Below are 17,486 nucleotides of genomic sequence, written 5' to 3' on the forward strand. Positions count from 1 at the left end.
ACACACAAAAAAACTTACATGCACCGATGCACACACACAGACATACACTTACAGACACACACACAACCCACCTGCAAAAAAACTAACCCATATGTGGACACAATCTTGGAAGTGACCACCGATGTGCAAACGCACGGCTGAGCGCTCCGCTTCTGAGAGCTTGTGTTGAAATTAAAAGAAAATATATATATATATATATATATATACACAAAATAAAAAACAACAACTTCTAAGTAACAGGACGAAAAAAAACAGGAAAACAAGAACTTCCAAGCATTTGTTTGTCTGCGTTTTGTGTTCCACAACTGATTGGGAGCCTGGAATAGAGATAGAGTACCCGATTAGATACCATCTAACTAACTGTAGCCGGGGGTCAGAGAATTATTTTATCACACTGGGATCCATTGAGAAGGCCATGAATAGATTTTACTTCTGCAAACAACAATTGCAAGATAGGCCATTGGAGATATAATTCACTTCAAAACGTCAAAACCTGATTAGAAACCCATTTGTCCTGAAATTTAAGCCACTTAAACAGGTCGGGGTGCTTAACGATTGACGGAGAACCGATTACACTGAAAGACTGAAATATGTGGTGTGGCTGTGTGTGTTTGTCAACGTGTGTGTGTGTGGGTGTGTGGGTGTGTGTGTGTAGTATGTGTACACATGCATACGCAAGTGACTGAGTGTGAGAGGCTGAGGGAGTGAGAGTGAAGTGAAAAATAACATTTATCAGTGCATACACCAGTGGGCAACGTGCACGTGCATGAGTGTGTGTGTGTGTGTGTGTGTGTGTGGGTGTACGTGTGTCCGTGGTGCATGTTAGCATGTTCCCGTGTGTACTTGTGTGTATTTGTGTGCATGTTCTTGTGTGGCAGTTTGTAATTTGTGCAGGTTGCGGGGCAGCTGTGTGTGCATATGCAGTGTGAGAGTGCGAGGAGGGGGTTAGTGGTGGTGGTAGTGGCTGTGTGTGTGTGTGTGTGTGTGTGTGTGTGTGTGTGTGGTGGTGGTAGTTGGTGGGGTGGAGGGGGGCTGTGGGGACCACCTACACTCCTACCTGCTCCTTTTAGAGAGGGGCCCTCTTCAATCACAAGGCTGGGGTCATAATGGATGTGAACCTCCAGCCGCCAGGCATTGTTTTCGCTATTTCTGTCCTTTTTTCTTTTTTCTTTTTTTTTTCCTGCCTCTTCGCACTAAAAAAACATAGAACAACAACGCCATTAGCTCTGCGCTTTGGAAATATGAACCACCGCAGCAGGAGGAAGAATGGTGTACGGCGAGACCCGAGTTGTGACTGAATCCCCGTCTGGGGTGGGGGTGGGGGGTGTCAAGACGTAGTAGACGTGGACACAGTCACCTGATCAACAATACCACCCATATCTGCGCCAACCGCCACTATGGCTTCGTTCTAACCCGCTGGCGGGGATTTCAATGGATCAAAGCAGAGGAGAGTTACCGAAAAGTGAGAGAGAAAAAGAAAACGGATCACTCACGAGCGGTCTCAGCAAAACAAAAACACATTTCCCTCAGTACAGAAGGGAAACAAAAACAATGCAAAAACCGAACCTGAGGAACTTTTGCCGAGCGCATGCCACAGCGCGTGTCCTTGTTAGGACGGAGGTTAATAGTACGTGATAATAGATGAAGACACCTCTGACTTTGCCCAGACCGTCATGGTGATATGGAGTGACAAAGCAGCGAACTGTTTGACAGGCACTGTGAAGATGACTAACTCCAAACTTTCAGTGCGAGAGAGACGGAGGTGGGAGAAACTGTTTGTTTTTTGACTTCGGGGAAAAACAAGTCGAAGGTGTTTCGCGTTGCGGTGAGAGCTCAGGAGAAAAAAACCTTCCCGAGATTTTCTTTTCCTTTCTTCCTTCTTCCAGATGTCTGTTCTGTTTGAACCCCATTTTATGGTGCTTAAAAATATTTTGCAGCGGTTGCTGGAGGTAAAAAGCATTAAAAAAATAAATAAATAAAAATCCCCTCATATCTTTGTTTGATTTTCCTTCAGCGATCCACGAGCTTAGATCAAAGAAATGTTTGTTGTTTCTGAACTTTTATTGTTGCCCGGCCATCCAACAATTCCCTTAACCCTGCCAAACATTATCCTGGCCCAAAATCCGCCGTAAACATCTTACCGGTGATGCCAGGAATTAAACAGTCGCTTGTGACAAAATGAGACTGTGAAATTACCCAGAGAGCGAACAGAGTCTATATTTGGAGCCGTGCTTCCTAAATGCGCTACTTAAGGTAAACTATATTAAATGTTAGGTAATTAGAGTGCCGCATGCAGACCGCAGACTGCTAATTGAGCTGCCTGCCTCCACCCAAAAGGGCCTGCAGTCCTCTCCCGGCACTATCCAGCGTTTCGTTTTCGTACCTAAAAGCCGGACAGCGAGGAGAGCATGCAAACTGGAAGCGGCATTTTTGACACAGGCTTGAGTTTATGAGACATGCAGAGGGTTAGGGAGAGAGATTTATTAGGTATTTAGGCCCCCCGCCCCCACCCCTTGAACATACAATACATTTGTGTGGTTGAAATCCTAAGTATGCAAACAAGAGCACCGCGTGCGTGTGTGTGTGTGTGGAGGGGGGCGTAAATACAACATGAGGGTGTAGCCGGGGAAGATGGACTGTTTTCTTTCTTCTTTTTTTTTTTTATTATTTTTATTTTTTTACTGGAACCACTTTACCTCAGGGTATCTGTGTCTGGGCTTGTTTAGGACATGTCGAATCTCAGACCTTGGAAATGGCACTCAGTTACTGAATCACGCGAGGCTCCCCGAGGCTCACCAAGAGTTGCCGACGTGGACAAAGTCAAGAGATTTGTGGTTTTTGTGTGTTGACAGAAAAACCTGCATGTGAACGTTTGCCCCCAGAAACTGCTGGCACTGTGGTTTCTTTTGTGTGTGCCATCTCCAAACCTGAAAAAAGTCCTGTGAGAAGACACACAACTCTTGTAATGACACAGTGGGATGACTGTCATAAAAGAGTGAAATCAAAGATGTTTGATTGGTGTGTGTGTGTGTGTGTGTGTGTGTGTGTGTGTGTGTGTGTGTGTGAGTTGAAACTTAGTCAGTGTCTCTCTCTCTCTCTCTCTCTCTCTCTCTCTCTCTCTCTCTCTCTCTCTCCTCAATCTGTCTTCCTTTTCTGGCCAGTGACTTCATCCAACCCCAGTTCGCGACCTTTGCGCCGCTCCTATCTTCCCTCGAGGGATTCCCTGGCTGGGTTGTTACCGTGGTAATCTGGCACTAACTCAGTTCTTTCAGACCTGAACTGTGGGAGTTAGCGGGAACCGGACCAGACATTTAGGACGAGACTCAACATACGCAGTGTAAACAAAAGGATGACGGCAAAATGGTAACTGGAGGCTTGGAATGTGCGCAGCGGAATGATACTTTGGGTTCACACTCACGCACACGCACGCATGCACGCACCATCTATGATTTGTGTAAAGGGAACTTGATTCTTTATCTCAGAGATGTGGCTTGTAATGACAGCCATAAATCAGAGAGCTGCTGCTTTGAAAAGTTTCTGGGTTGGCAAAAAAACCTCCAGAGAGGGAAATCATTTTCCAAGCCTATGATTTATATCTAAAGAAACTTTTTATGATCCTCATACAAACTGACATTGCAATAATCTCACGGCATTTTGTTTTAATAACAGCCAAAGCCACGCTCTGGCCATGTGGCAGATAACGAACCAACAGGCAAACACAGATAGTTTGCACAGCCGCCTGCCGTCGCCAAAACCGTAAGGAGGAAGTTTGAAGTTTCTTGGCCGATGCCAAAGACATTGGGATCAAACGTTTGTGGATTTTGAGGAGATAAAACACATACTTTAGCTCGTGTGCCGGGTTCAGGTTGGAGACGACAAAATGTCCGACGTTTGCAGTTGCCTCTTCTTTTCTCCCCATACACACACGCACGCACACACACACGCACACACACACACACACTCAGCGCTCACACAGGCACGCGTACGCACAGATACGCTCCCATGTGCAAATTAATATGAAAGATCTGGAGACAATTGTTCTCCCATGCCACGGCTCACTCACCCCCGCTTTACCCCGTGTCACGCTAAATGTCCCCTTGCGCTACAGGCACAGTGCCTTTTAACTTGTAACTCTGTATAGGGCAAGATCATTAAGAGCACATTCTGCATTCATTATAATGATTACATACCCCTTCACTAGTGGGCTAATGAAAGAAAGAGAGAGAGAGAGAGAAAGATAATGGTGTGAAAATGCGAGGAGAGCATGCAGAGTGCCTCAAGGCTTAACCAAACATGTTGACCTCCGGCGATTACAGCCGTGACCCGCACCTAGGACTGACCGTTGGTTTCTGCCCCCCGCCCCTCTCTCTCTCTCTCCCTCCCTCTGTCCTCAGAACTTGACCCGGTGCCCACCAGGCTGCCCCCCCCCCGGGCTCCGTCCAGCCACCTGACTCATTGCTCCTGCTCCTTCCCTTCAGGTTCACGGTGCAGTTTGGGAGCATGAGACCACGCCAAGGAGGTCTGTGATGCCCCATTGGTTCATGCAAACCCTGGCCGGCGCAGGCCTCCCGGTCATGTGCCTGCCCGACAGGCTTTCTAGCCTCTACTTTTAATCAGAACAAAAGCCAGCAAGAGTTGTGACAGGCCCAGAATGGGCCGCTGCGCAGAGCGGCTACTAGTCTTCAGGGGAAGTGAGCGACAGTGTTTTCATGACTCAAAAAGGACCAAGGGACTGCACATTACTGTCAAATGTCAAAGCCACAGAACGGCACTTTTAGTGTAGACGCACTTTCAATTTGAGAAATTTGACATATTGTGGACATGGAGAGACCGTTTTTTAATTTTTGTGTTTATGAAAGTGCAGTGAGTTTCTACAGTTGAGAAGCACTCACTCACGCATATATTGTTCCACTTCACTTCATCCACCGTGTGCACCTACGGTACTATTGGTGTGGACGTGGGCACAGCATAGTTTTGCCTCCACCAACCTCCTCACATTGTGTCAGCGGGTTCTGTGACGTCTCTTTGTTGGCAGCGTATTTAATTGTTGTAGTTAATGAGTCCGTCACTGCGCGTGATTGTCTGTTGGGAAAGGATATGATCAGTGAGTAATTTCTGCTCAGAATATCCATTGCCAGAGTTGTGTTGGAACTAAGATCATAACTCAGTGGACCAGAATTCACTAAGAATAACGTCTCCGGAGGATCTATTCTATGATATGAAGGACTTCTATAAAAAATGAAACTTAATTTTACCTCATGCACAATAGAGTCTATGGTCAAATCTCAAGTCAACCCTGAAAAATTTCCTTATAGATTAACACAATACAATTATACAATTACATATATATTGCATTAACATAGCAATAGCATGAGACCGATAGCACTGCTGTGATAAGATGGATGGTAGGAGTCAGTCAAGCTTCCCCCGTTTTAAAAAAGGCCACACACTTTGACCTTTAAATTATCTGCAGAGTGCAGCTGAACTCTCATCGAAAAAGGCAAAGTGTTAACGGATGGGGCTCAGCGTTCTGGTGAAAAACACCATCGCGCCATCATGTGATGTTGACGCGAACGATGATCGTGATGTAAACAATGATGGATCCGGCCTATTAATAGACCTGACAATAAACTGACCGCAGACGCGGAGGACAACAGCACCCTTCGCTCCACGGATGAGAGGCCCCAATTATGTCCAGATGAAGAGGTCAGCCGCTCGGGTGAGAGCCGGCTGAGAGGACACGCCACAAACAAACCGCACTCAAATACGCCTCTGTGTCGTCGTCTCCCCCCGCCCCCGCCTCCGTCGCCCTCCCCCGACTTCTGTTTCTGCTGACTGCTTGTTAGGAGGCATCGTGAAGGTCAGTGGAAAGGGTCTGAAGGGGGCGGCGGGGGCACTTCGGCTCACGGGCTTTGACCTGTGATTGGCCCCGATTGCTTCAGCTGCGCTGAGTCACTGGGCGGGAGCCGACCGGAGGGCCCCAGCCGCGGCCTGCGCAGAGGACGGCGGGGAGGGCCGCCGTGCGCTCCGGGGCTGACAAAAGAAGAGTTGTGCAGAGGTGGAGAGGGACAATAGCCTGGCTTGAGACAAGGGGGTGGTGAGGGGGCCCCACCATAAGCGTCTTGTGGTGAAAGCCCGCTTTGTCTAAGGGAGGGAATATAAAGGGAGAAATCCACTTTCCTTCTGGGATTTCTTGGCAATACTGTGTGACTCGGGAGGGGCGCGAAGACTTTTTCCAAGCACATGTATGCTATATCCTTAAAGACGGAATGGTAATAAGCCGGTGGTGGGTTAACACCCCTCCTCTTCTCTTGCACTTGCTTTTTACTTGTAAACCTCCCTCCCACAAACAGATGCACACAGCACAAAATGTTTCCCATTGGTGCCAGGAATGAAGCCACAGTGTTTAGAGCATCATAAATTATTTATAAAAGCCAGGTTGAGAGAAAAGACATTCTGACCATAATGTTAACACAATAAAAGCTTCTGCTGTTCAGATGTGGGGGATGATAGACATTTCTAGAGCAAAACTCTTCATTGCCCCCACCCCCAACCCGGCGTGCAGATGCTCACATTGTGGTCAGAAAAGTATTACACAATATCTGTACGTGCCTGTTCACACACACGCACACACACACGCACACTTCCATGTTTCTTACGGTAAATGGCTTCCTTCCACCCTGAGGACGTGCCTTTCCCAATCTCAGCTGGGAGCGGGAGCAGGTAACACTCGGTTGCTTTTGGCTTGCGTCCATGCAATCCCAACTGCGAAATACCACGTTTGTTGCCAAGACTCTCGTCTTGCCCAGGACCTCTGTGGTGGGGTTACAAAAAATATGCATAAAAAACATCAACCAAAAAAAAAAAAAAATCCTAAAACCAAATAATAATGTTGTTGGATCTCTTTTAAAGTGGATGACGCCTAAATTCTAGTGCAACAATGTTGTGCACATGTATGTAAATGTTCACACTCTTCTCTAACCCCCTAGCTGTGCAACCATGACTGTTTTTGACTAACATTTGGGAGAATGGCAGCCTGCCATCTCACGAGCGTTACCGTAAACACTCAGCACTTTGGACCCCGGTGGTCAACATCTACCACACCGCCGAATAAAACCTAAGACGCTAAACCCAACCAGAGCTTGGTCGGGCCATAGCGAGCAGCTGCACAGAGAATGTACTTTTTTTTAAAGGAGGTGGCACTGTGGATGTGGATGCATAACACTTCCAGGAACTATTGTTTCCCTGTGTTTAGGCCTTGGTCCCATGGTTACTGACAAAAAGGCATAGAATCAAAATAGTTGTTGTGAATACCAAGGAAATACCTGGGGAACGGCTGTAATCTGGCCAGTGCCAGGGAAAGATGCATGGAAATGTTTATCGGAGGACTTAAGACTTCAGGTTGCAACTTGAACACATTTGTAAAAATTTTACAAGTCACATCAGGATGATCATAAACACTTGTTGGCTGCTTTCTGTGACGGTTTTATGAAGATGTTGGGTAACCTAAGTGCTGGCGGGGGAACCTTTAGGCCTGAACACGACGCCAGGTCTGCCTGAGCAAATCTCACGGCAGGTACGTGTTGTCACAGGGGTGGCCGTCGGTGCTCTGTCCCGAGGGGCCACTCCCACTCCTTCTCCAGCGTCACTCTAAAGTCCTCTTCGGATGGAAACAACCAACATCCGGTCGACTCTTGTTTAATTTGGATGTTTGCTCTATTCTGCCTGTGTTTGTTTTCTAAACTGTGCAGTTCTTCTGTGTGTGTGTTTTCTTTTTAAATAAATCTACATATTTGAAATGTTTTCCACTTCCACTGTATTCTGCTCAATCCTTTGCCAGTGAATATTGTGAGGGCTTTTTGGCATCTGTTTCTCCTGATGGAGGTTCTTCAACATGAACTTTATTGAGGGATTCATCTGCTTTGGGGAGGACCAAAACTCAATCTGGGGCTCACACAAAGCATGCTACAGTGGTGCATGGGGTGCGAAGGTACAGGGAGTTTTTGTTTTCTTGCCATACTTGTGTGGGTGTTAAGTGTATCGAAAACAGGAGACACAAAGGGTCTCTTCTTAACAGCTCAAACAGGTGCACCATTGAGGAATCACGTTTCCTTTTTTTTTTTTTTTTTAACACATTGTACTCCCACAGAGCGAACCACAACTGATCCGCCGGCAGAGCAAAGCCAAATCTAATGTTATTTATGTGAAGACGTCCCCGTGTTAGATCAAAGGGGTAATTTAGTCAACAGAATCCTTCCTGTTAGAGGTAATCGCCTTGTTTTTGCTGGTCTTGCACAAAGTTTCCACCGATTCTCATCTATGATTAAAGAGACACTGCTCAAGGCAGCATGCCAAATAAAAAACAGTTGTCCCTCGCAAGCCTCTCCTGATACTATAGGGGGAAGCGTGCCTATGTCGACTCAATGCCTCTTGGGTGGATAACTCGCTTTCATTGAGATATCATGGAGAGTGGGAGAAAATGTTAAAAATGCAAAAAAATCAAAACGTTTTTAAGTATTAATAACCGAGGGAATATTTGATATTTGGTTTAAAAGTGTAATTTCATTTTTTCCTTATTCTAATTATAAATAGACTCATCTCAATGTAGTATAATTATAATAGGCCATCTGTCCTGAAGTTACCTGTGGGTATCCCGGCAGATCTTTCAAGGTTATTTTTCCTCGCCTGACTTGGCAGACGGTGGCCCCTGGGTATGAGAACGCTTATCTTAACACTTTACCTCCACTCACCCCTGGAAGCAGAAAGTCCCCGAACCTCAGTTCAGCGGGAATGTTGTTTGGAACGAGGCCCACGTGGGATCGGCTTCCCGGTTCCCCCACGGAGGAACTAATGCGTCACCGTGCCCAAATAAGGAATGGAGCTTCCTTTGGAGGGACGGTGCTCTGTAACGCAAAGCGCGTTGGTTCTCCCGTTTGGTTCATATCTAATGGGTTTATTGTCAGATTTGCAGGTGGGTGGGGGTGACCCTTTCTCCACAGCTTCTCTCTGACGTTTAATTTACATTACGTATGACTCCTAATAATAATAATAATAATAATAATAATAGTAATAATAAAAACAAACGCCGGCAGCCAAAGCCTATAACACTCAGGTTAAAGGTTAAAGAGGACATATCATCGATGTACGTATAGATTGCAGGAGAGGCGATGTCACACGAAATAACACGCTCCGTCCCGATTTATCCAGGGAAAGTACGAGAAGTGGAGGCACCCCTCCTCAGACGACACATAGCGACGGCTCGAAAAGCACACGCGTCCGCGGCGTGTCCAGCCTACGCCGGCCCTCCCGGGTTTACGGTCCCGGGTTCCCGGCAGCGGCGTCACACGCGGCGTAGTGTTGTCGGGGGCGTGGCCGCGGGGAGGCGGCCAATCGCAGGGCTCGCCTCCTCCGGCCCGCGGGCTCGTGCCCCCCGCGCGTGTATAAAAAGGCACCGAGCGGCTGCCGCCGTCCGTCACAAGCGAGACGCGCGGGAGGAAGCAGGTCGTTCGCGCCGTCCGCAAAGCCGCACGCCGCACGCCGGACGCCGCTAGCCCTCCCTCAGCTGAAGACGTTCACGCTTTATTTTTCGGGGGGACCGGGGCTCGCCGCTCACTTTGACTTTTCACCGGGGTTTCATTTCTTGAATTGTTTCCGACAATTTGGGACTGTTGTTCGGGCTAAAAGAGAAGAGTCCGCCGCCCGGGTTGATGTGCTCTCCCCGCCGCTGTCACTGACATTTGTTGGTTATCAATAAACGACCGGTAAGCTTACTTTTCCTACGGCTTTATGTCAACAAAGATGGAGCAGCCTTTCTATCATGACGACTCCTTTCTGTCGGCTTACGGCCACTCAGATGCGGCCATGCACGACTACAAACTGCTTAAGCAGAGTATGAATTTGAACTTGACAGAGCCGTATCGCAACCTGAAATCCCAGCTGAGAGCCGAGGCGGAGTCGTACCAGGGCGCGCACCAGGACGTTGGGTCCCTGAAGCTGGCATCCCCGGAGCTAGAGAGACTGATCATCCAGAACGGCAACGGTGTCATTACCACACCCACACCCACCCCGGGGCAGTACTTTTACAGCCGGGGCATCACCGATGAGCAGGAGGGCTTCGCCGAGGGTTTCGTCAAAGCCCTGGACGAGCTGCACAAGATGAACCAGATGCCCCCTCCCAACGTGTCCCTCGGAGCCGGCGGAGTGACGACGTGTTCGGCGGCGGCCTCTAGCGTCTTCGGCTCCTCCCTGCAGCCGGAGCCTCCCATCTACACCACGTTGAACGCTTACTGCCCCAACACCACGAACCCCTCCTCCGCCGCCAGCTACCCCACGGCCACTATCAGTTACCTGCCACCACAGCATCACCAGCAGAGCCACCACCACCACCCGCAGACCTCGGTGCATGGTGCGCACCCCTTCCAGCACACCCTCCCCGCACCCGGGATCCATCCGCAGCGCCTGGTCGCTCTGAAAGAGGAGCCGCAGACCGTCCCCGATCTCCTGAGCAGCGACGGGTCTCCTCCCATGTCCCCGATCGACATGGAGAACCAGGAGAGGATCAAGGCCGAGAGGAAGAGGCTGAGGAACCGACTGGCCGCCACCAAGTGCCGGAAGCGCAAGCTGGAGCGCATCGCCCGGCTGGAGGAGAAAGTCAAGGTTCTGAAGAGCGACAACGCGGGGCTCTCCAGCACGGCGTCGGTGCTCCGGGACCAGGTCGCCCAGCTCAAACAGAAAGTCCTGACCCATGTCAGCAGGGGCTGCCAACTGATGCTCACAAGCAAAATGGAGGCGTTTTAGAGCCGAGAGACTTGACAGATCGATGTTACAAACACTGGAGTGATGTTCTACATGTACAGCACTGGAATACCGGCTCAGGTGTTGTTGCGATGACAGCAATACTGGGCCGAGGGCTTTTTGTAGACAACTCTTAGGCTGTTAGGTGGTTAAAAAAAGGACTGCTTGAAATGGTACTTCTGGATGCTGGACACCTCAAGGGACCATTCAGCACCAACTAAACTGGGTCAACATCCAAGACTGAACGCTGAGCAACACAACCAGACACAAGCCCACCACTCTGGGTTAATAATGGTATAAGATGGGAATAATTATTGTATTTCTTTGTACCTTTACAACTGATCTTGTCATGCAATGCTGCATACCGGTATATTCAATGTGTAATAAGTTATTTTGTTTGTCAGGTTGATCCAGACAAGCTGTTATGATGTCATATGTTTACAGTGTCCCTTTTTTTTATTTGTGCAGTGTATTTAAGTAAAGTTTTTGAAAACTATGGTTGGTTTTGACGTTTCGTCCTTTAAATGTAATATGTATCTATTTTGACAAACGCGGGCTTTTAATATAAAGGCATATAAAAAAACAACAACAACTTCATAGCCCTAGACAAACTTCACAGTAAGAAAACAGTTCCCTGAAACATAAAAAGTTGTTTTGGAAAGAACGGCCACTGTTCCTTTAAACTACAGATCCACCTTTATTGACATATCGCTCCGCAACCCTCGCATAAGCATATTTGTGTTTTCGCACACGTCGCTTCAGCGTAAGCGCGTAGGCCTATTCCCATTTACGCGCAACCACCTCCATATTTGGGCATGTCGGTCGGGCCTTCGTCATAGTTTGGGTGGGTTTCTGGGAACCTCCACCCATGATGCAAATGAGCCTGATTTTGAGTGTCACTTCTGGACGATCTTGTTTGAACTACGTGATTTTCAAGGAGTTTCCTATTATTATTAATAATAATAATAATAATGGGTTATAAACTTTGAATCTATCTGTATTTGGGCAGACAAAAGCTAGACATAATAAAATAATACCGTTATGAGCCAAAGATAACCTCATAATGTTAAGATGAATACATAAAGTGGGGTTGATAAAGTGAATAAAAAAAAAAAAAAGGACAATTTTTATCAGATTATCTACGATTGAAATCTTTTCAAGTGCAGGACTTAAAATTTCAAAATATTTGAGCGCACGTGGAGAGGAAATGACAACGACTTCTGGAATGTGGTGTTGCCGTTTGGCAGGGGCCGGGGGTCGGCGTGGTGGGTATGCGGAGCGCGCCGCGGCCTCCGTGTGACTGGGGATGGGATTAGGTTCCTGGCGGCGACGCGTCAAGCTCTAAGTATGCACGGCGCTCCCGGTTAAGGATAAATTAAATTCGGCATAGTCATTGAACGTCTCATTATTTTAATGTTATAACCACTAAAATGGACACTCGAGATCTTCCACACCGACAGTAAAAAAAAACAACAAGTTCTCTGGTGTGAGGGGACTTCCAGTTGACTTGTTTTGCAGCTTTTACTTTTTCACTGTTTTTTTTTTTTTTTTGTTGTTTTTTTTTTAACCTCATACGCACTTCATATACTGCTCTATTTTCCACCAACAGCTCTCCTACTTTTGCCATCAAGATGGAAACAAAACCGGAAACGCCCACGCGAGTCCTCTTTTTTTCTGTGACTTTTATCAAGACAACATGGCTTTCGACGGAGTGAAAATATTTTAGGTGCTGTCCACTTTTCTGTTTTTGTTCCAGCTGCAGTCTTCTTTTTTTTTTTTCCACGAGAAACAAATCACAGTAAGACGTGTTGCAGTTGGTATCCGCGTTTGCCCTTTACTCCATATTATATTCAGAATAGATAAACGGGGGGGGGGGGGGGGGGGGCAGGAAATATCATTGGATATGACCAAAGTCCACAGTTGTTTCTTTATACACATACACGTTATACTTATACGCGTTTCTTTATCTGTTCCATAAGGTCATAGTCATGAATATCTTCCATGCACATGCACACATATAAGCTGTTATATCACTAATAGCGTGTGTGGTATTAATATTATATTGAAAATAGGCGTCGCTGTGGTTTCGATGTACATTATATGTTTTTCCTAACACGCACGCACGCACGCACGCACACCACTAGCCATTTCAAGCCAGCGCGACCTCAGCCCACAACCCACACCGAGTGTCTGTGGGAACATCTGTGATGCGAACAGTGACGTACGAGGAGCTCTGGGTGGGTTTGATTTTCCTCTCTAATGGGCCCCCTCTCCTCCCACAGACACGCTCCCCCCCCCCCGCTTCTCGCCCTCTCTGCTCCGTTATCTTTTATAAGAGCCATGAATATTCCTCCCACTTTGCCGTGGCCATCTGAGCTTCTCGCTGCAACCCCGCGCCGCTCACGCGGAGGCTCCACACACAAAATCCTTCGCATGAAAATCCCCCATGAGCGCATGTGATCTATGGAGAAACGTTTTGTCTTCTTTATATTTAAAGCTGATGGGGGGCACGTTCCACAAGTTCTTCAATCGCAGCAAATGGGCGAGAATTCGTTTGGAGTGGTCACATTGACTCAACTCGTGGCACAGGATGAATGCACGTACACACATTCAGCTGTTACTCATCTTTATCGTATAGAGCCAAAACAATGCACGTGCCCACAAAAATCCGTTCGACTACTGTATTACTGTGTCGGTGTTTATTTGGTGTTTCTTTGGTACGCACTACCACCTAGTGGTGTCGTGACGTAATGCATATCTTCCGACGTTTAAGGGGAGAGGACCATTTATTTTCATAAAAGAATATGTATGTTCCTTTCTAGCATGACAAATACAATAAGGATTGTAAATACACAAGAGAAGGTAGAATAAGTATGCTCTAAACAATGAATAATGAGTTATTGGTCAAACAGTTAGTATGAGTATTAAGGGTAATATCAAAGTCCATCATCGCGCTAATTTCCAATATGATATAGAGAGAAATTCTCAAATATTCCACTTTATTCCCTATCATAGACCATCTGATTGGGAACCTCCTCTTCCTGAGGAATAATTTGCCATCTGCCATCTGTGTTTTGGGTGCTGGCTTAAGGTGTGTGCTCAAGGTTTTCAGAATAAAAAACAGCTTCTGCTGGGTCTCGTGAGAATATTTCTCTATAGAGATTTATTGTCAAACTCAGTTTAGGTAGTATTATTAAAAAATATAAACAAATTTATAGTTATAGCAAGAGTAGGCCTACCCTAATAGCAGTCATATGTATGGTCTTTCTTCAAATGTATCATGGATGACTCAACTCGGCCTTTGCTCACTGTGTTTACTGGTAACTGCATTCCACATATTACAAATTGAAAATCTGCAGCACGGGCATTTTCAAGTAGTACTATGACTATTTGACTTCCAGCGTCATGCTTTATTCTCTCGTGTAGAATATCTCCATAAACAGATCGTTGCTAGGAGAGGTGCCAGTTCCACGACCCTTGCTAGTGAACGAGGAAGGTCATTGGGGTGATATCCTGGCCGAGCAGCGACCCATAAACCGAAGCTCATCAATCCTATTCAAATGATGACCTGCTTAATCAATGTGTGTGTGTGTGTGTGTGTGTGTGTGTGTGTCTGTGTGTGTGTGTGCGCGTGTCTCTGTGTCCCAGAGTCTGAGTGTGGGTCAGTCCCGTAATGACATTCAGATCAGGGCACGTTATTGGCCAACACCATCAAGTAGCACGGGCACATGGTATAAATAGCAGTAATCCATTCAGCCCCTGATATTGTGCCTGTAGCAGGAAAATGTCAGGCTCTGTGCTCCATTATTAATATGCCTCCCACTGTGGCACGCAGCGCCCTTTCCTCATTGTTCACCTGCAGGGGGCGCACGCTGCCACATTATAATGCCTCTATTAGGAATTAAATTGCAAATTAAAATTTTGATTTCATGGATTGTGTTTTCAATATTACATTTCGATATTAATATATATGATGTTTCAATATTAACGTCCCAGTTTAAAACAGTAGCACGTCAATGTCAGGAAAGAGACGCAACTTCTTGGGCAGTCACCGTGGAGCGAGGCACTGGGTGGACGCTGTGGCCATTCCGGTGTTAGAAAGCCTCCTTTTTGGGGGGATCTTTGCGTGGGAGAGTTGTTTCGGGCTGATCACCAGGCGAGATTGTAAGATGAACGGTTGATCAAATGTAATGTTTTCACAATTGTATGATATATTGGTCTTTATCATGTACTAAATGTGAGACACATTTTAATTGATATGCCAAAATCTTTGAACCATGGTTCGTGTGGCAGCTGTCCGCCATGTCGTATCAGTGGATTGTTTGCAGTGTTGGCAACTTGTCAGAGTCCATAGACGCTTATACTGTCTGGAGGCCTCGTTTGATGATGCTACAATATGTCATCGTGGCAGTCAATTATTTCTTGAAACTCAAATGCCAAGGCCATCTGCAGCATAATTTATTAAGAGCAAATAGTAATAAATGTCGGAGATTCCCCCCACGGTATATATCTCTACCTAGAGAATAACAATTTATTATACGATAATATTGTCAGTGAACAAAACACGGTACTTGGTCTGGTGGTGGGTTTAAGGACAAATAAATAACAGTAAAAAAAAAAAGCTATGACAGCGACGGGACGACATTTAAAAATGTTTATTGAGAAGTTACAGAAAAAGAACAGGAACGACTATAGCAGCTAGGTCACAACAGAAAACAATACAATCACATTTTTGTTTTTTTTTCCACTCGACGACACCTGTCAAAACGGAGCTTGACTCCGGCTACTTTAGACAGAAACCGCCCCGCCTCCAAACACCCGCCTCAGCAGTTTTGATAACTCATTGTGGTATAAGCGTATCTCTGAAACGTTTGCCCTCTGGACCGCTGTCGCCACTGACGTCTGGATGAAGGGAGCAGCAGGAAGTTGCGTCAGACAGATGTTATCCCCGCGTGAATCTCCGCCGCCCAATTACAACCCACGACAAGCACTGCGTGTATCGCATGATCACAAAGGTCCCGCAAGGGGGTTTAGACAACCTAAGAACGTATGTTGTTAGACGAGTTACACTCTTTGAAAGAATAGATATGGTTACAACGTACCGACTCACTCCCTTCCACGTAATAACTCATCAACTCCGACGTGTGATAAACGATAACACGCTGAAATGTGGATGTGTGTGATGTGTATTCTAAACCAAATAGGAGGCATAAACAAGACATGTTGCCTTTTGCTTCTTTCATAAAACCTTGTGTTTATCACTATTCAAAATACAAACCTAGATGATTATATCATAACGTATTGAATGTATATTGATAAAGTTCACATAAATGCATGATGGGTCAATCTTTTCTGCCCAACTGAATTGTGCTTCATAATAATGTCTTCACTGCAACGGACTGTTTTGATATAAACCGCCTTGGTTGCGGGTGGAGGGTAAATAACATTTAACGTTGTATTGGCGGGACAAGAGTTGTTCTTTTACCCTCCTTTTTTTATGAATCGAGAAAAAGTAGTAAAACTAATATTTTGTATTCAGTTCACCAGACAAAATAATACACATCTAACATGGTTCTGACGCTAATGTCTACAGGATGTCTCTGTTTTGGAGATTGATCTGCGCAAAGGCTCGTGGTGGAAGTGACGGGGGGAGGCCAGATTTGAATGAGGTCATAATATGAGACGAGTCTAGTTGACAGTTGATGATAATGCTGAATAACGTGTAATAATGTCAGATGTGTAGATATACTCATGAGGTAAAATTAGTAGCGAGAGCAAGCACTGTCCTCCAGCTAAAGAGGAGAACAGCGGTATACATCTAGAGTACGGAACGGGTTTTCATTTTTCTCCTCCTCTACCGCGGTGACTCCTCAGTCCAGCCCTACAAGCCGCTCCCGCTCCCCTCCACGTCGTCGACCACCACCGACCGTTTCCGCAGCACGGAGTTGCCCTTGCCGCTCCTCCGGGCCTGCGGGGGCACCGTGACGGCCTGGGGCAGCTTGGCCTGGCAGGGGGCGCGGTACTGGGGCAGGCCACTCTTGGTGGTGTCCAGCTCCTCGGGGTCGTCCTGGTGGGCGCGCAGGGCGGCGATCACGTCCCGGTCAGACGGGCTGAGGGTGAGACACCCGCACGGGCGTCCGGCCTTCCCCCTGTCGGCCGCCTCGTCCTCCACCTCGTCTTCCACCATCATGAAGGCGTCGCCCCACAGGCTCTCACACAGATCCCTGCCGTGCTGGTACATCTGCACACACATAAAACACAAATATACGTCTCTATGTGCGTGATCGTTGTACAGTATATTTGAAAACTTATTGCATATGACTACATTTTCAATTTAAAATTGTTCAATTTTTTTTTTTTTTTTTTTATTTGTTTAAAAAAATTTCAATTCCATTCCTCCAAATTTCTAACGTTTTCAAACATTTTCTTTTACAATTTTTATATTTTATAAATATTTTTTTAGCTTGTATATTTTGTTGTTTATCATTGAGTTTAGTCTATGAAATATTTTATTGTGTACAGTCAACTGTTTTGTTGTATATTTCCACATCTTTCCATATATTGGCATTTTCTTCTTTTATTTTTTATTCCAATGCTTTATTATTATTATTGCCTATTTTTTAATGTAAGTTGCTGACACTGCAATTTATTTTTATCTATGTATCTATGTATCTATCTATCTATCTATCTAT

At 46.2% G+C, this 17,486-nt stretch overlaps 2 protein-coding genes across 2 annotated transcripts in view; one reads left to right on the forward strand and one right to left on the reverse strand.

The window, feature by feature from the left end:
• Positions 1–9,482: 9,482 nt before the first annotated feature.
• junbb (JunB proto-oncogene, AP-1 transcription factor subunit b) lies at positions 9,483–11,287 on the forward strand. The gene has a single exon (XM_080009878.1). The coding sequence runs from the start codon at positions 9,787–9,789 to the stop codon at positions 10,795–10,797; it is 1,011 nt and encodes a 336-aa protein (XP_079866004.1). The 5' UTR covers positions 9,483–9,786; the 3' UTR covers positions 10,798–11,287.
• Positions 11,288–16,675: 5,388 nt separating this feature from the next.
• rtbdn (retbindin) overlaps positions 16,676–17,486 on the reverse strand; it is a gene marked incomplete at its 3' end in the record, with an annotated part of 8,212 nt that continues 7,401 nt past the window's right edge. Inside the window, exon 6 of the mRNA XM_080009290.1 lies at positions 16,676–17,035. Coding sequence (XP_079865416.1) covers positions 16,676–17,035 — 360 coding nt within the window. The remainder of the gene's footprint in view (positions 17,036–17,486) is intronic.

Source organism: Zeus faber, assembly GCF_960531495.2.
Source record: "Zeus faber genome assembly, chromosome: 11".
In the NCBI taxonomy this organism is placed as follows: domain Eukaryota; kingdom Metazoa; phylum Chordata; class Actinopteri; order Zeiformes; family Zeidae; genus Zeus; species Zeus faber.

Bases quoted from the DNA above. Each gene is read 5' to 3' on its own strand.
- junbb (XM_080009878.1), top strand. From the start codon at position 9,787: ATGTCAACAAAGATGGAGCAGCCTTTCTATCATGACGACTCCTTTCTG.